This window comes from Macaca nemestrina, chromosome 9 (genome assembly GCF_043159975.1).
Source record: "Macaca nemestrina isolate mMacNem1 chromosome 9, mMacNem.hap1, whole genome shotgun sequence".
Classification (NCBI taxonomy): Eukaryota; Metazoa; Chordata; class Mammalia; order Primates; family Cercopithecidae; genus Macaca; species Macaca nemestrina.
The window spans coordinates 136,678,237-136,696,747 of NC_092133.1; the positions used below are offsets into that span (position 1 = coordinate 136,678,237).

General features: G+C 45.0%; 1 protein-coding gene across 10 annotated transcripts in view; it reads left to right on the forward strand.

Annotated features, from left to right (window-relative positions):
* The window catches only part of LOC105494351 (Scm like with four mbt domains 2), a 253,153-nt gene that overhangs the window by 189,084 nt on the left and 45,558 nt on the right, over nucleotides 1-18,511 (forward strand). For all 10 annotated transcript variants that reach the window (XM_011762686.3, XM_011762684.3, XM_011762683.3 and 7 more), the window contains 2 exons: nucleotides 2,315-2,441; nucleotides 17,666-17,779. In XM_011762686.3, coding sequence (XP_011760988.1) covers nucleotides 2,315-2,441; nucleotides 17,666-17,779 — 241 coding nt within the window. The remainder of the gene's footprint in view (nucleotides 1-2,314; nucleotides 2,442-17,665; nucleotides 17,780-18,511) is intronic.

The window sequence follows — 18,511 nt, forward strand, 5'->3', positions numbered from 1 at the left end:
CCCCATCTCTAGAGAAAGGCAAACTTAATGGCATGGGTTGAATTGTGCCTCCCCCAGATTCATATGTTCAAATCGTAACCCTCAGTACCTCAGCATGTGAGTATCTTTGGAGATACAGTTTTTAAAGAAGTGATTAAAATAAAATGAGGTCCTATGGGTGGACCCTCATCCAGTGTGACTGATGTCCTCATAAGAAAAGAGGGAGCCAGGCTCAGTGGTTCACACCTGTAATCCCAGCACTTTGGGAGGCCGAGGTGGGCAGATCACTTGATATCAGGAGTTCAAGATCAGCCTGGCCAACATGGTGAAATCCCAGCTCTACTAAAAATACAAAAAAAATTAGTTGGGCGTGGTGGGGCATTCCTATAGTCCCATCTACTCAGGATGCTGAGGCAGGATAATGGCTTGAACCCAGGAGGCAGAGGTTGCAGTGAGCTGAGATCATGCCACTATACTCAAGCCTGGGTGACAAAATGAGACCCTGTCTAAAAAAGAAAGAAGATGAAGAAGATGGGGATTGAATCCCAGGCAGATCTTAATGGCTTGGCTAGTTTCTCCACCTATAAAAATCAGGACACTGTTACTGCTGTTTGTGTTAGGTAATTAACAGCCATAAAGCATGCTGAAAGTAGAAACTGCTCAATACACACAGAGGCATGACCACATGAGGACACAGGGAGAAGACAACATCTGCAAGTCAAGGAGAGAGGCCTCCAAAGCAGCCAGCCCTGCTGACACCCTGATCTCTGACTTCCAGCCTCCAGGACCATGAGAAAATAAATTTTTGTTGCTTAAACTTCACAGTCTGTGGTATTTTGCCACAGCAACCTGAGCAGATTAATGTACTTATGTTTAGATGAAAAGTTGTACCAGAATGTTTACAGCAGGTTTAATCACAATCACTGAAAACAACTCAAATGTCCTTTAACTGGTAAGTGGATAGATAAGCTACAGTGCATCTGTACAAACTACTCAGCAAGAAAGCAGGACAAACTTCCATTTCATGTAATAGCATGGATGAATCTCAGTGTATTATGCTAAGTGAAAGAAGCCAGACTCAAAAGACTACAAGATAGTGTGAGTCCATTTACATGACTTACAGAATAAAACGGGGATTCTGATCCTAAAGTTTAAGAACTGTAGATATAAAGGAAAATTTTCTCATAATGAGAATATAAAGAAATATAAAGGAAATTATAAGAACAGAAAACAGATTGGTGTTTGCCAGGAATTGAGTGCTTTGGAGGGACTGATTACCAAAGGACCCCAGTGCAAGGGTATTTTGGGGGTGAAGGAATGGTTCTGTGTGTTGATTGTGGTTATAGCTGCATAGTGAAATGCGCTGGTCTCACAGCCCTTCACTCAGAGAACAGTATACCCAAAAGACTGAATTTTACTCTATGTAAAAATGTTTAAAGTGATCTTAAAAAGATAATAATAAACAAAAAGCAATAAATAATAGCGATAAACAAAATTAGCAATGGACAAAAAGAACAAAGGAAAATAAAGATAATTTCAAGTAATACCACAAGAATTCATCATCAAAAAGACCTACACTATTACGAAAAAATCTTTTTTTTTTTTTTTTTTTTTTTTTCGTTTGAGACGGGGTCTCACTCTGTTGCCCAGGCTGGAGTGCAGTGGCGAGATCTCAGCTCACTGCAACCTCTGCCTCCCAGGTTCAAGTGAGTCTCCTGCCTCACCCTCCTGAGTAGCTGGGATTACAGGCATGCGCCACCATGTTCAGCTAATTTTTGTATTTTAGTAAAGTTGGAGTTTCATCATGTTAGCCAGACTGGTCTTGAACTCCTGACCTCAAGTGATCCACCTGCCTCAGCCTCCTAAAGTGCTGGGATTACGGGTGTGAGCCACTGCACCCAGCCTTTTACTATGAAAATTTCTAAAGGATATTCTTCCCATTTCCTTTAAAGGAAAATGATGCCAGATGGAAACTTCGTGTACCCACTTGAACTGTTATCAATGGGTATAGGAAGGTGGAGGAAATGGTGTGTGCTTCAGTGATCCCATAGAAGGAAGGGTGCATATGGAACTGGAAGGAGAATGAATTCATACTCTCACTCGTTTAACAAATATTATTAGGCACCTACTATGTGCTAGGCATAGTTCTAATTTCTGGGAAACAAAAATGAAGACCACCTGGTTCTTCATGAACGGTGGGAAGGACAAACACGTACGTGAGCCTGTCTTCTTGATGTGAGATGCATGTGCATGCATTTCTTTCTCTTTCTTCATCTGCCCAGCTTTGTCCTGCTGCGTCAGCACTGGTTCAGTGTTGGTCCCATTTCTCTTGCAGACATCATTCAGTCGAGGTTTCACAAAGAACATGAAACTTGAAGCTGTGAACCCCAGGAATCCAGGAGAACTGTGTGTGGCCTCCGTTGTGAGTGTGAAGGGGCGGCTGATGTGGCTTCATCTGGAAGGTACGTACTCGCTGGGGGTAGCAGTCGCTGGGGGGATTGTAGAGTTTGTCGAAATGGCAACGTGTGGAGGAATGCAGCCCTTCTCAGAAGTCGCCTTAGTTCATTCTCTTTCATTTAAACAGATCTTAAATTATTCCGGGTTCTTAAATAAGTGAAACTAATCAAATATGAATTTATTCAGAGGCTCTCATCTTAACTAATAATTTCATGCAATGAGATGCTGGCAAGATAATTATGTTTGGAACACAGTGGTCTTTTTACATCTATGATTAGAAAAGCAAATGTCACAATTTAATTAATGTGAGTCACTAAAACTGGGATTCCAGGTCTTGGTTATTATGAGGACAAAATTGTACAGTTGTATTTTAATGTGGTAATATCCTTTAATTTGATGTAGATGTTCAGTTCCTCCTCAAAATAGTACCTGGAGGATGACTTTCTCCCCAAATGTCTAATAAACAGAATTTAGGCTTCTTTGTTCAGTGATGTTGAAACTACCCTTTATAGCTATAGCATATTTACAGGTGTAAGAAAATTCACAGAATGCTGCATTTTGTGAACAGAATCCTGATCAGACTTTATATTTAAGTAGAAAACCATATTTTGCAGGTAGTGTGTTTTCAGTGAGAAATAATTACAATGGATTTGATCTCCAAGGCTTTCCCATCTTTCTGTGATTTATAATTCTTTCAATTTTTTTTTCGTAGGATTTCATAATACTCAGTAGTTGTTTCGGGTATATATGCAAAAATGAATAGATATGAATAGTAAAACAAAGTTAGCTCTCCTAGTTCATAGTTTAAGTTAGCTCTCCTAGTTCATAGTTTAAATCTTACGACTTACTCAATATCACGCTTGGAATAAAAAGTTTAGAAGGAAAATCATAGAATTGATACTAAGATCTCCATTTTTATTTCCTCACTATGAATCTATAAAATGCCTGCCAAGGTCTTAGGCCTACAATCTCATACATATTGTAGTACAAGCAATTGGAAATGTGGAAAGCAGTCATCGTGGCTGACATCATTGTGTTGCCAATTCCCAGAAAATTGTTTAAAATGTTACTGAAGTTTAGGGTTCCAAAATCAATGTGAAGTAATTGGAGATTCCCAAGAAGTTGATTGCTTAGTGGGTTTTCGAGTAGAATGACCTCTGTCTGGAGTTAACGAAAGTGTAGACACAGGCAACGTGGTAACACGTCTGTAGCTTACAAGAATAGAACATGGCTTTATTTTCACAGCTCCACCTAGAGTTGGGTGAACTGCTCTTGGAGAAGCAAGATTCCTTCTGTACTTTGTAATGACTAAATTTAACTTGCTGTGTAACACTATGCTGAGCCATCTTCATGAGATCGGACTCTTGTTTGCATTATTAATTTGAAAACAAGAATGGTCAAGTTAAAAGCCCATGTTTTATCCTTATTACTTAGCACATTATGGTTAAAATTCTTTGGCAGTCATTATTTATTGAGCAGTTTCTACTTTCAGCATGCTTTATGGCTGTTAATTACCTAACACAAACAGCAGTAAGAGTGTCCTGATTTTTATAGGTGGAGAAGCTAGCTAAGCCATTAAGGTCTGCCTGAGGTTCAATTCCATTGCTCTTGACATTTTCTCTGTTGCTTCATTCACCAGACCCTACGGCTTCCCGCGTCTTAAAAAAGAGTGATGGACAACATTTAGTGTATCTGTAACATTTTGGGCAGTGTTTTCTTCTTTGGCCTGTTCTCTTTGAATACAGATTTTCGATTTTCTCGCAAAGAAATAGAAGTCAGCTCATGTCAGATCTTTTCCTTATTCCCCGGCGTGTTTTCACTGGGTAGTAATGGAAACTAGTTAGTGTTAGGAAACACATCAGAAAATATACATTGACCGTTTTTCCAGACCTGATTCATTGTTCTAAAAAGTGTTTGTAGCCAGGTGTGGTGGCTCACGCCTGTAATCCCAGCACTTTGGGAGGCCGAGGCGGGTGGACCACGAGGTTGGGAGATCGAGACCATCCTGGCTAACACGGTGAAACCCCGTCTTTACTAAAAATACAAAAAAAACTAGCCGGGCGAGGTGGGGGGGTGCCTGTAGTCCCAGCTACTCGGGAGGCTGAGGCAGGAGAATGGTGCGAACCCGGGAGGCGGAGCTTGCAGTGAGCTGAGATTGTGCCGCTGCACTCCAGCCTGGGAGACAAAGCCAGACTCCATCTCAAAAAAAAAAAAGGTTTTGTAAACAGTCTGTGGAGTATTATCTGTTGCATAGGATATTACCTGTAGTTATTACTCAAAATCATACATCTTTTTCATCACTTACAAAAGATATGGCATACAAATAAAGTAAAATTCCACTCAGTTTCCTGGGTCTTGCTTGAATTGTTTTGGTTTCGGTTTTGATTTTGGCTCTTACTGAGCTCCGACCTTTCAAAGTGACAGCTTAATGGCACTTAGCTCTCGTTATTTCAGTTTTATCTATCTGATGTTTCCTTTCCTCCATGTTGGGGATAAAATGATGGAGATTCATCATGGTCACTTTGTGGCTGTTAAATTTTTTTATCTAATGATGATTATTCCGATTATAGGCCATTTATTTGACACTTTAAATTTATGAAGTACTTTGTAACAATTTTATTCATTATTTTCATGCATTAAATTGATTTGAAGTCTTTTCAACACTAGACTGATTGACCACTTTTAGGTAATTAAAATGATTCTTTCTAGTTAATATCTGACTTCCCTTGAAGTTGATTCATTCTTTGCATGTCTCTAAAGGGGCTGTTGTTGAAGAGGGAGCAATGAATAAAATATATGAGATTAATGTAATATCATTTTAAGTGCATATTTGAAAAGAATCTTAAGCTCTCAGAAACCACGGGTAGTTAGCAAGGATGATTGATGATGATGGGGCCAGCGTTCCGGAAAGGAGGCTGTGCCTTCTCCTAGGTCAGTGTTCTGCTGCAGGTCATCATGCCTGTAACTGTGAATATTGTTCGTATAATACAAGTTACTTTCAGTCTTAGGTCTCCAGTATTGTGGCCGCACACACTGGCTCCCACACTCACAGCTCTGCTTTTCCACAAACTAAGTGACTTTCTATTCATTTCCGGTCCTTTTTTTTAATGGGACAAATACACTGGTCCAGCAGTTCTGTGAGCTGTCCTAGCTCTTTAGCCCAGAAGAAGGTTCGCATGCCTGCGTTGTCTTCCTTAGCGTCTTTTTTGGAGTCTTCTTTCTCAGAATTATTTTTCCTGGACACCTGGCTAAATATATGTACATGCACCACTTACATTGCACTTCAAATGAGACCTGGTAGATTACTAGCTCATGTTTAGCAAGTAATGCAACAGATTGACAAGAACTTTTGGGTGGTTTCATTGAGATATTTTATTGAAAAAAAATTTTCATCTTTAAAAATGGTTTTAAAATATATGTAACATCAAATTAACTACTTCAGTCATTGTAAATTATACAGTTCAGTGGCCTAAAGTTTATTTGCCCTGTTATATACCCATCACCACCATCCATCTCTGGAACATTTTTCATCTTGCAAAACTGAAACTCTCTCCCCATTAAAGTCTGCCTTCCCTCCTTAGCCCCTGACCAGCACCATCCTCCTTCTGGTCTCTATGAAGTTGATGACTTCAGGTACCTCACATGAGTCAAATCATGCTGGATTTGTCTGAAAATGGCCTTTTACAAGATTTATTATCAATCGTAATGCTTTGTGTTTATCTACTTTCATCATAATTTGCCATACTGTCTTTTTGGTCCTCATAGACCTGGCCACCTATTGGCAAGAATATTAAGATGTAGGTGGCTTGTGGTTAATGGAGGACTGAAGAGTTAGTTGATAGAGGGGCTGGTTCTGCTTCCTTGGCTTCCTTGGAAGTGTCCCCAGGGACACATTAAAAGGACTAGGGACACAGAGGAGGAAGAACAGGTTTGGAAGGAGACAGTTTTGAAGAGCGACAGTTGCATTTTAAGATATGGATGGAGATCCCAGCTGAGGAGGCATAGGAAGTGGCAGGAATTTTGACACTGAGGCCCTCATCAGAGGCTACAAGATGTGTGGGGATGGTGACCACAAACTTTGCTTAAACGAGGAGACTTTTAGAAGCAAACGGGGCACTAGCCAGCTGGGGCGCTGGCGAGGAGGGACAGCCGGCTAGCTCGGTAGTCACATGAGTCACTGTATTAGTCCGTTTTCATGCTGCTGATAAAGACATACTCAAGACTGGTAAGAAAAATAGGTTTAATGGAGTCACAGTTCCACATGGCTGGACAGGCCTCACAATGATGGCAGAAGCTGAAAATCACATCTTACATGGCGGCGGCAGGAGAGAATGAGGCCAAGCGAAAAGGGAAACCCCTTCTAAAACCATCAGATCTTGTGAGACGTATTCACTACCACAAGATCAGCATGGGCAAGCTGCCCCCATGATTCAGTGATCTCCCAGCAGGCCCCTCCCACACCACATGGGAATTTGGGGAGCTGTAATTCAAGGTGAGATTTGGGTGGGGACACACCAAACCATATCAGTCACCATGATCTGGGGTCTGCGATGGGAGTGGGGTCAGCTGCAGTCATGGCGATTTGGAGCCAGGCAGTGCCAAGTATGAACACAGGTCCCTGGTGGCCCTGTGGCCTTGGGCACATTATTTAAGCCCTGGTTTCCCCATTTCTAAAATGGCAATCATGGTATTACTTATGGCAGGGGCTTAGTTTGCATTAAAGCAGTTAGCAGAGTTTCCAGGAAGAATTTACCAGTAGAGAGAACAAAGAGGAAATTCTCAGAGAGAAGAGAGAGGCTCTGTGATGGACCTGTTCCCTGGAATGTGCTCAAGTCTTAGGCACTGAGCTGCTGCTGGTGGCTGGGATGAACAGACAATCCCACAGGGGTCTATACCGCCCAGTGAGTTTGTCTGCTGTGTTTGATGCATGGAGTGGGGGTGGGGGACATCCCTAGTAGACCCTCAAGCCAAACAGAGCAGGGAGGGAGGAGGGAAGCAGGTCAGGCCCTTTGTATGTCTATGAAGTTGAGTCAGACATCGGCCAGCCGCCCTCTGGCACCTGCAGCAGACTTTCCTCCCTGCAGGGTTCTGTGCTGCCTCTGCGGGGCCCTGCCTCCATGGATATGAGCCGTGCAGGTGAACCCAGGGTCAGATTGCCTAGGGAGGGATTCTAGTGCTTGGTTGAGCAGAGCAGTGCCCTGGAGCCCCCATGTACTTGGTTGGATAAAACAACCCCTGATTGCAACATTCATTAATCTATGGAGATCACCTAAAACAGGTTCAAGACCATAGGAAACATTTGGAAGATGTTCTGTATATTTTTGTTTTGTTTTGAGACGGTCTTGCTCTGTCGCCCAGACTGGAGTGCAGTGGTGCAATCACAGCTCACTACAGCCTCAAACTCTTCAAATGATCCTTCCACCTCAGCCTCTTGAGTATCTGCGATTTCAGGCACGTGTCACCACACCTGGCTAGTTTCTTTTGTATTTTTAGTAGAGATGGGGGTCCCACTCTGTTGCCCAGGGTGGTCTCAAACTCCTGGGCTCAAGTGATCTGCCCACCTTGGCCTCCCAAAGTGCTGGGATTACAGGTGTGAGCCACCATGCCCAGCCTGTTTTCTCTGTTTTTGTCCTCATCATGATTCATACACTTTTCCTTCTATTTAGAAGGAATGTGATCAGCCCTCTCTTCCCCAGTGCTATTTTAGCCTTTTAGTTGAGGCAGAAATGCCTTTCATGTCACAAGAGTTAGGAAGACAAGCAGACTTCCTTACGTCCGAGTTATTTCGCTCTTTCAGTTGTTACCGCTGCAGAAATTGTTGAAGAGAGCTTTAGAATGCGAATAACAAAACCCAGTTTTGAATTGGGGAGCCCCGTTATAAATTAAAACAGGCAGGGAATCTGCGTTTAGTGTTTTTGTGCTTTGAATGGGTGGAAAAAATAAATAATGACAAAACACACCCTACAGGTATCAAGCTAGGAATCTGTGCTGTGTACAACTTTGGACAGTAAGATTTTGGAGTTTAGGAATTGCCTCCTTGTACCATGAACTTCACATTCCACACTGACAAGCACAGCACTTACATGCAAGGCAGGTCCGGTATGTGTGCAGTTACTGATTTCCGCAAGTGTGTTTGGAGAGCAGTGTGGGGATCCCATAAGTCTGTAGAATTTCCTCATAGGTATTTAAACACAAGAAGCAGTGATAGCTCAGGAATAAATCTAATCTCTCCTTTGCCCATCTTAAGAAATGCATCACTCTGGAATTGTCTGATGGCGTCTTCCCATTTATCTGACTGGGTCTCAGCCCATTGGTGGAGGTGGGATGGTTCTCTGAACTCATGCTGTTACACTGGCCTTTCCTTCTCCACTTGCTTCATTTGTACCCAGCCTCCAAGGCAGGTACACAGCACAGCAACCCACAGGGGAAGTTCCTCAACCTGGGGGGGCCACTGCCCTCTCTTCACCTGCTACAGTGGCTTGTGTTCATAGGAGTGGTGGCCGGAAGATGCTGGATGTTTTCTCAACCGTTTGTTAAGAGGGATCGCGTATATTCTCCATCTCCTGCTTTGGTTGGTTGTTTCTTGCTTTTTACTCGTGATGTTTTATTTTCAGTATGTTTCTACCACCCTTGGTGACTTCTGTCTCTGGACATTCCCACTCCTTTCCTCCTGGCAATGCTTGTCCTTCCTCGGTTGCTCCTCTGTCTCCTCCCATCTTCTGCGAAGTCCTGGGGTGGCAGGGCTCCCTTCCCACCGTCAGCTCCTCCCCAGATGACTTTTCTTGGCCTCTCCTTCACTCTGCTTTTCTCCGATGTGGAGGTTAGAATCCCCCCAGTCCTGCTTTTCAGCCATCTGTGCCCAGCATGGCCTTGTCTTTCTCTGTGGCTTCGGATGGTCATGCTGTGCACACGTATCTGAGTGCCCGCGCCCATGGCATCACACACGTATCTGAGCGCCCACGCCCATGGCATCACACACGTATCTGAGCGCCCGCGCCCATGGCATCACACGCGGATCTGAGCGCCCGTGCCCATGGCATCACACAGGGATCTGAGCGTCCACGCCCATGGCATCACACACGAATCTGAGCGCCCGCGCCCATGGCATCACACACGTATCTGAGCGCCCGCGCCCATGGCATCACACAGGGATCTGAGCGCCCGCACCCGTGGCGTCACACGCGGATCTGAGCACCCGTGCCCGTGGCGTCACACGCGGATCTGACCGCCCACACCCATGGCATCACACCGGGATCTGAGCTCCCGCGCCCATGGCATCACACGCGGATCTGAGTGCCTGCGCCCGTGGCATCACACAGGGATCTGACCGCCCGCGCCCGCGGCATCACACGCGGATCTGAGTGCCCGCGCCCATGGCATCACACGTGGATCTGAGTGCCCGCGCCCGTGGCATCACACTCACAACTCCCTTTCCATCCCTGCAAAACATCTCCACGTGGCAGCAGCGTTTCCAGAACAGAACTCACTGGCAGAACCGGCAGAACCAGCAGAACCCGTCTCTGCTCTCCTCCGTGAGCGTCCTGCCTGATGAATGGCGCCGTCATTCACCCAGGTCGGAAGCCACGGCGTCCTCAAAGTTACAAACTCTACAGTAATTCCTGCCCTCCCACCGCCCCCCACAACCCATGAGTCACTTCAGTCCAGGCCTCCGCCTGGCCTCTTCCGGCCCCCACATTGCACTCAGGCCCTCCTCCCTGGCTCTGTGATTTCAGCCGCCTCCTACCTGCTCTCTCTGCCCTCTTCACGGGGCTTTGAGGCTATTTCTGTAAAATACAGGCATTGCCTTCCTCCTAATACACAGTAGGTCTGTGTTTCTTTTTTTTTTTTTTTAATTTTTTAATTTTACTTTAAGTTCTGGGATACAAGTGCAGAACGTGCAGGTTTGTTACATAGGTATACATGTGCCATGGTGGTTTGCTGCACCTGTCAACCCGCCATCTAGGTTTTAAGCCCCGCATGTAATAAGTATTTGTCCTAATGCTCTCCCTTCCCTTACCCCCACCCCCTGACAGACCCCAGTGTGTGTTGTTCCCCTCCCTGTGTCCATGTGCTCTCATTGTTCAACTCCCACTTATGAGTGAGAACATGCAGTGTTTGGTTTTCTGTTCCTGTGTTAGTTTGCTGAGGATGATGGTTTCCAGCTTCATCCATGTCCCTGCAAAGGACATGAACTCATTCTTTTTTATGGCTGCATAGTATTCCATGGTGTATATGTGCCACGGTTTCTTTATCCAGTCTATCACTGATGGGCATTTGGCTTGGTTCCAAGTCTTTGCTATCAAGTAGAGACTAAATTCCATAACATGCCACTCGGCAACCCATCCTCTGTAGGCACATATGCGTCCAGGATGTGTGACCTTGGCACTTTCTGAGTGTAAAATCTTTTTTATTTGTACAGCTGTATAAAAGAGCTAGTGATAGAGTCTCTCATAGGATGGTGGCGAGTGGACGAACATCGACAGAGTGTAAGAGTCATGGTTAGCTCGTAGTAGTCGTTGCGCAGTAAATGGAGATTGCTGATATTATTATTAGGCAGCACTTTTCTCTTCAGATTTGCCACCTGCAGGAGCCTGTGATCCAGCCAAAAGGAGCGCTCGTGTCTGCAAGCCTCCTGATTTGGTTGTTGGTGCTGGGCACCGTCCCGCAGGGCTCTGCTCCTCTCCGTGCGCCTGACAAAACGTACCATGTTTTTACAGACAGTCCTGTGCACTTTGCTCGCTCAGCATTTGCTGAGTAGATATGAGGAAGAAGTAAAATGTGTATTCCTGAACAAAATAGCGATTTAAGATACAGCAGTCCGTTAAGAACTGCTGTTTGGCCAACCGAGTTTGGGACAGTGAGATCTTTTATGCTGGAAGCTAAAATTCAGAAACTCCTTGACAGGTTTGTCTCTATGACTGATGACCGAGTTCCAGCAAACTGCCCTCCACATCCAAGTCAACGGGGTCCTATTAGCATGCACATTTCTCCCAGACCTAGTGCCTCCGAGTCCCGAGTCCCGTAGCAGTGTCTCTGGGAATCTGCATTTGCAAAGTCTCCCTCCGCAGATGTTTCTCATGCAGCCTAGAGTTTGTAAAGCACTCCAGTAGGTCAGATGGGGAAGGCATGGTGTGGTTCAGAGAAACCGGTCTGAGCCCACCTGGTATGTTTAGGAGACCAGCTGCAGAACACAGCCCTTAAATTTTTCCGTAACTGGCAAAAAGGTCAGGTGGTTCATAGGCATTTTGGAGATCCTTGCAAAACTGAAACAAGGGAACATGTAAATGTGAAAATAATTACATTTCAAGCCAGGGTGGGTGGTTTTAAAACCTTAAAAAAGAAGCAGCATGGCCTGTATGAAACCTTAGTGGGAGAAGCTGCTTCAGCCGCTGAGAATACAGGAACAGTATTTTCCAGGCAGTTGGAGCAGGCGACCCGCAGGAGCTGTCTCGGGGAAGCGGCGTTTAACCCCGCCGCATGTGTTTGTTTGGAAGGCTGGTGCTCTGTTAGGTGTTGGAGGCCAGCAGCAGAACTGGCTCTGGCTGTCGTAAGTCCGTTGGGAATGATTTGGGAAGACTGTTGACCAGAGGCCGGGGAATCGCCTCTCCAGAAGGCTCTGCAGCAGGAACCACAGCAAAGTTCAGGTTTTCCAGCTGCGCCTGTGATGCTTGTGACTTCCCGGTGAGCACGTTCTCACTGAAGGGGTCCCGAGCCTGCCCTCATCTGCCTGTGGGTCCGGGATTGACCTGACTTCTCCTGTAGCAGCAGGCAACAGCTACTACATGGTGGGAATTCTGCAAAAACTGTATGGGGCCCTAGCCGGAGGGAGACAGATGCTAGACACATACCCCCCCAGAAATAAAAACGAGGAAGGAGAAGGATAGCCGCCTACCCCAGGTGCTCTCTAAGGCTCTGGAGCTGGACTGCCCAGGTTTAAATCCTTCAGCCGCCACTTACCGGCTGCTTGACTTCTTCCTGCGCCTCAGTTTACTGATCTCTGAAATGGGGATGAAAATACCCCCTATCTCTTAGGGTTGTTGTGAGGATTGAACGCTTGGACTAGAGTAAGCACTGCGTTTACTACTGTGTGGGTCTCTCTCCTCTCTCTTTCCTCGCCCGCCGCCCTCTCCCCACATAGCTGTCTAATCCCATTTCTGTTGTTTCCTTCAGCCTGTTTCCTATGATACCTTGATCCCGCCCACCATTTGTTTTTGTTTTTGTTTTCCCAGGCCTTCGGCTCCAGAGCTGAGCCAGGGAGGATCTGCACACTGAGCTTCTTGATAGGCATCTTTTAAGGGAACAGGCCCGGGGGGCAGGTGGGGCTTCCAGCATCCAGGTCTTGCTTGTGGGCACTAACACCAGCTTTGCGTTCTGCCGGTATTTTGTCTGTTGATCTCACACTGGAGCCTGTCAGCATTTGTCGAGCCCTTTAACTTTCAGTAGGGACATTTCTTAGGCAAGGTGTTCCCTTAAATGCTTCTTTGCCTTCTTATTCCAGCCTTTGACTGAGTGGAAGCAGTTGTGCCAATTTTCTTCCTGAAGGAGGAGGAATGCATTTGCCTCCTCGCGGTGGGCTTGTAGCCTCCCTCGCCCTGGGTCCCTCTTACCTCTGCAGCCCTGTGGCGTCTCTCACCACAAGCTCACGCACGCTCGTGCTTTCTCCTATGACTCGCTGGGAGTGAAGTAATTACATAATTTTAGGAGTCTGATAGAATTGTGTTCCTAGGAAGACAGACACACAGGTGTCCTCCCAAGCCATAAGCATCTCCTTTTTCATCCCAGGGTTCTGGGTAGCGTAGGTCACTGTCTCGATTACAGTCCCCTATGTCATCGGCTGGGTGGAGCCGGGGTGCGGTTGCAGTGCGAGCGGCAGGTGGACCTCTGCATTCTGCTGAACCGGGGACAAGGGGGTAGCAAGCTGCAGAACTCTTTTAAGGTTCCAAAGAGATTCTCAGAAATCTGTGTTCTTATGAATTGAGTTTGTGAGTACGGAAAGTCTTTGTTCTCTTAGAAAGCGAAATGTTGATTGCTGTTTAGTTTTGTTTTCCTTTATGGTAATTGGCCCCTCATTAATCTGACCTCTGTGGCAATACCGTATTTATGTATGAGAGTCCTACTTTCTTCTCCGGGTATCTTTGGTTGTGTTGTTACAATGGTGGTGATTGCGGAGGCCTTGGTTGTAAAATAGGGAACTCATTCACAAAGGCCAAAAAATCATAAAGGTGTATCCTGGGTCAGATTCTCCCTCCACTCCTGTGCCCCCGGCCTCCAGCCACCTGGTTCCTTTCCCTGTGGACGCCCACTGGGTTAGCATTTTGCATTTCCTTCCAGATTTATTTTATGCACATACGAATATATGTTATCTCCCCCTTTTAAACAGATGGTAGCATACTATATATGCACAATGTTCAGCATCCTGCGTTTTATACTCGGCAATGCATCTTGGAGATCTGTGTGTATGAGTATATTAAGAGGTGTCTGATTCTTTTTTATAGCTGCAGAATATTCCCTCACATGGATGTACCCAGATTTACTTAAGTGCTTTCCCATAGATGGGGAATTCAGCTTCCTCATGGTTTTTGAAACGAAGGTTCTGGATGAAAATAAACAAGTAGAATCCATGCTGACCGGATGCAGCTTAGGCAAAGTCGAGAGACTGAGCATGGTCTTGTGTTGTGTGTTGGGGATTTTTCGCTTGATCTTAGCCAAAAGGCCGAGAAGCGACGCGTCAGGATTTTTCTGTAAAATCATACAGGTCTTCAGTGGAACATTCGGCTTTGCCTATGTACTTTTGGCCATCCTCAAATAATCAAGGAGGAGCATGGTGGACATTCTTTCAATGGACTATTTGACATGCTCTTGGGTCTCCTATCTTGGAAAATAATTAGTTTGTTTTAAAAGATGGTTGTCTGAATCCAGCCAGATAAATGTAGATTCATAAGCTTGGTAAAGGGAAATGAAGAGTTGGTACCCATTATTTGGAATGGGATTTGTTCAGGGTCAGGAACACTTTCCCAGGTGATAGATAACTGACTTTTCTATCAGTTCTTATTTAATAGACACATGTGACCTCATAAATACTTGTTTAATTGGATGGGAAACTTGATCAAAGGATTCTAAAGTATGGTAAAGACGGACCTACCTATGTACTAATGTATACATTGTACTGAAGTATGTATATTAAAGCCATAATACGATGTGATGTTTGAACTAGCAGAACATTGGAAGATGAAAGTCGTAATTTAGGAAGGTATAAGTCATAAAGTTAGTTTTTTTGGTTTTTGTTTTGTTTTGTTTTTCTTGAGACAGAGTTTCACTTTTATTGTCCAGGCTGGAGTGTAGTGGCATGATCTCAGCGCACTGTAACCTCCACCTCTCAAGTTCAAGTGAGTCTCCTGCCTCAGCCTCCCAAGTAGCTGGGATTACAGGCACCCCCACCACACCCAGCTAATTTGTATTTTTAGTAGACGGGGTTTTGCCGTATTGGGCAGGCTGGTCTCGAACTCCTGACCTCAAGTGATCCGCCCACCTCAGCCTCCCAGTATAAAGTTACTTTTATGCTTCCTTTTGAAGTACTACTTTTAATGACCTTGAAAATCTTATTTGTAGCTAAATACAAATCTGGAAATATAAATATATTTAGTAGATGAATCTAACCTGTTAGCAAAATTTTTGAGTAGCTGAGAAACAAATGCTTTTTGGGTCTGCGGAGGAGAAAATGACCTTGTGTACCGGGAACCTGCCCAGGGACCCACTTTGTTGGACTCTGGAGAATCAATCCCACACCCTTCAGGACAGGCAGAGGCACTTCCACATTGGATGCCTCTGGGAGAGTTTCTTTACGTTTTGTCTGTTTTGAGCATATTCTTTCTTGTTTGATTCCTTTAGCAGTTAGGTTAAATATTGGTCAAGTCTTATAATATTAGAAAGAAACGATGTCTATTTATTTAACGTTGTTCAAAAATAATCCCTGTAAACCTCCTAGCATTCCTTTAAATTCTATATTCTTTAAATTATAGGGGAATTAAACATTTAAAAAGTTAAGACTGACAATCATGATAATTGATTTGGGAACCAATCAAAAGTTCAAAATGATGAATGGCAATGATAGTGTGTGTGTCTGAGCACCTGCTGTCCCTGTTCAGAGCACCTGAGATACACCAATATATTGGCTTAACTCTAAATTGGAACCCCACGTTTAGCAACTAACATACTCCTTCTTCACCGTGTCTACTCGATGATGAAAAGTCAGAGCTGGCGGAGCTCGCACCAGATTTAGGACCATTTTGTGTTTGGTTGTTGGTATTTAGCTTCATGAAGTTACGGTTTTGGTGGGGAGGGAGGATGTGATTCAAAATTCTTCAGATGTCGTGAGATGACATGGATGGTAATGGGACTCACCGCGTTATTTTCTTTCCCTCCCTCCCTTCCTCCCGCCCTTCCTCCCTCCCTCTCTTCCTTTCTTCCTCCCTTCCTCCCTCCCTCCCTTCCCTCCCTCCCTCCCCTTCCTTCCTCCCTTCCTCCCTCCCTCCCTTCCTTCCTTCCCTCCCTCCCTCCCTTCTTCCCCTTCCTTCCTTCCTTCCCTCCCTCCCTCCTTCCCCTTCCTTCCTTCCCTCCCTCCCTTCTTCCCCTCCCTTCCTTCCTTCCTTCCCTCCCTCCTTCCCCTTCCTTCCTTCCTCCCTCCCTCCCTCCCTTCTTCCCCTTCCTTCCTTCCTTCCTTCCTTCCTTCCTTCCTTCCTTCCTTCCTTCCTTCCTTCCCTCTCTCTCTCTCTCTCTTTCTCTCTTTCTTTTCTTCTTTCTTGACAGCATCTCACTCTGTCACTTAGGCCAGAGTGCATTGGTGCAATCACTGATCACTGCAACCTTGACCTCCCAGATGTGAGCGATCCTCCCACCTCAGCCTCTCAAGTTGCTAGGACCATGGGCACCTGCTACCATGCCAGGCTAATTTTGTATTTTTTGTAGAGACGAAGTTTCTTCATATTGGCCAGGCTGGTCTCAAACTTCTGGACTCAGGCAATCCTCCTGCCTCGGCCTCCTGAGTAGCTGGGACTACTGGTGCATGCCACCATGCCAGGCTAATTTTGTATTTTTTGTAGAGACGAGGTCTTACCATGTTACCCAGGCTGATCTTCAACTCCTGGGCTCAAGCAATTTGCTTGCCTTGGCCTCCCAAAGAGCTGGGATTACAGTCATGAGCCACCGTGCCCAGCCACTATGTTATTTTCATCTTAGTTCTCAATGAGGAAACCAAAGCAGAGCTGGATTCAGGGGTCAGAGTCCATGGGTCACCGTCTATTAATGGAGCTCTTAACTCTTGATTCCTGGTTCAAAGTGTTTTTTTCCCTTAACTATTGATTTGGTGTCAAATTTTCTTCTTTTAACTGGTTCCAAATTTATTCTCTCCGTAGCCAGAGCTCCTTGAGACTTTTGCTGCTGTTAAATCCAGACTTCTTTTCTTTTTCAGAGTTTCATGGCTGTGAAGCCAGGTCATCACAAGGCATGACTGTAATTATGAAACAGGGTGTGATAGTCATCAGGTCCCACTTTTTAGTGGGATCTTTTAGACATTGCTACATAAGTGACTTTTCCATGGCATAGCCAAAGTCTACAGGCCACAGACTGAATTCAAAACAAAGTAACTCCAAACTGATAAGTTGACACGTTTCCTAGAGAAGGGCCTTGTCCATGTACACTGCTCATAAACCTTGTTTTTGAGGTTTACTGGTTCCGTTTAGCTGTGACGTTTGACTTTCTTTCATTGAAGGTTGCCTTTACTTGGTGTTGGGTGGCGCACATCGTGAAGGCTTAGATGTGGGCCCTGAGGTCCCACCCCAAGCTCCGATACATTCCCTTAACCCCAGAGCTGTTCTTAGGACAGGGGGATGCCCGGTCTCTCTTTCAGCCAATCCTGCTCCGATGCTAGTCTTTTCCTACAGTCCTTCTTCTTCTTTTATTTTTAGGGTGGAGTATCTCTGTTCTTCCAAACCCTCACTGTATTTGAACCCCTTTTATGCCTGCCTTTTTATATTTCAAGCATTTGTGTCTGTGATGAGACTAAAGACTCCTCTAAAGTCCTCTCTTCCATACGGCTGCTGTTTTGTTTTTGTTTTTTAATGTATAAAGGAATGTTTTCCGCCACGTTGGGGATGCTCTATTACTGTTGTCCTTCTGTTTCTTTGTTGGTAAGATCTGTTCGTACCTCTTTTCTCCGCTTCTTCCCATGCAGGGCTGCAGACCCCTATTCCAGAGGTCATTGTCGATGTGGAGTCCATGGACATCTTCCCAGTGGGCTGGTGTGAAGCCAATTCTTACCCTTTGACTACACCACACAAAACAGTCTGTAAGTGGTTCCCAGTTGAGGGGGGTGGTGGATGACACCAGTAATTTTCGTGAGTAAATCGGCAGCTTCATAAAGAAATTATAACCACGTTCTAAAGAACAAATAAGATTTTTGCTTTTCCACTGAGAACCCATGTTTTCGTGATGTCATTTAATCTTTAAGTGTTTGTATGAAATGATATCACAGGTTGACAAACTTTAACAGTGAGGGACAGTTGAAAGTCACAGAGAGGCGGAGAAAAAATACCTGAAACATCACTCTCAGTTTTTTATCCAATTCATTGTTTCGATGTGAAAAAAATAAGTTAGATACTATATTATTGTGTTATCATTTATTTAAAAGAACTGATTTTTCTCATGTAGCTTCTCCTAACAGAATCATAATTGGTTCCAATAATTTACTGACATTCTTATAAACACTTAGCCAGGCGAGGCACAGTGCCTCATTCCTGTAATCTCAGCACTTTGGGAGGCTAAGGCAGGAGAATGCTTGAGCCCAGGATTTTGAGACCAGCCTGGGCAACATAGTGAGATACTGTATATACATGAGAAAAGAAGTACATATATAAGTAAATTAGTCCATCAGGGTGGCACATGTCTCCAGCTACTCTGGAGGCTGAGGTAGGAGGGTTGCCTGAGCCCAGGAGGTCAGCACTGCAGTGAGCAAAGATGGCATCCAAGCACCAGTAGACTCCAGCGTGGGTGACAGAGTGAGATTCTGTCTCAAAAAATA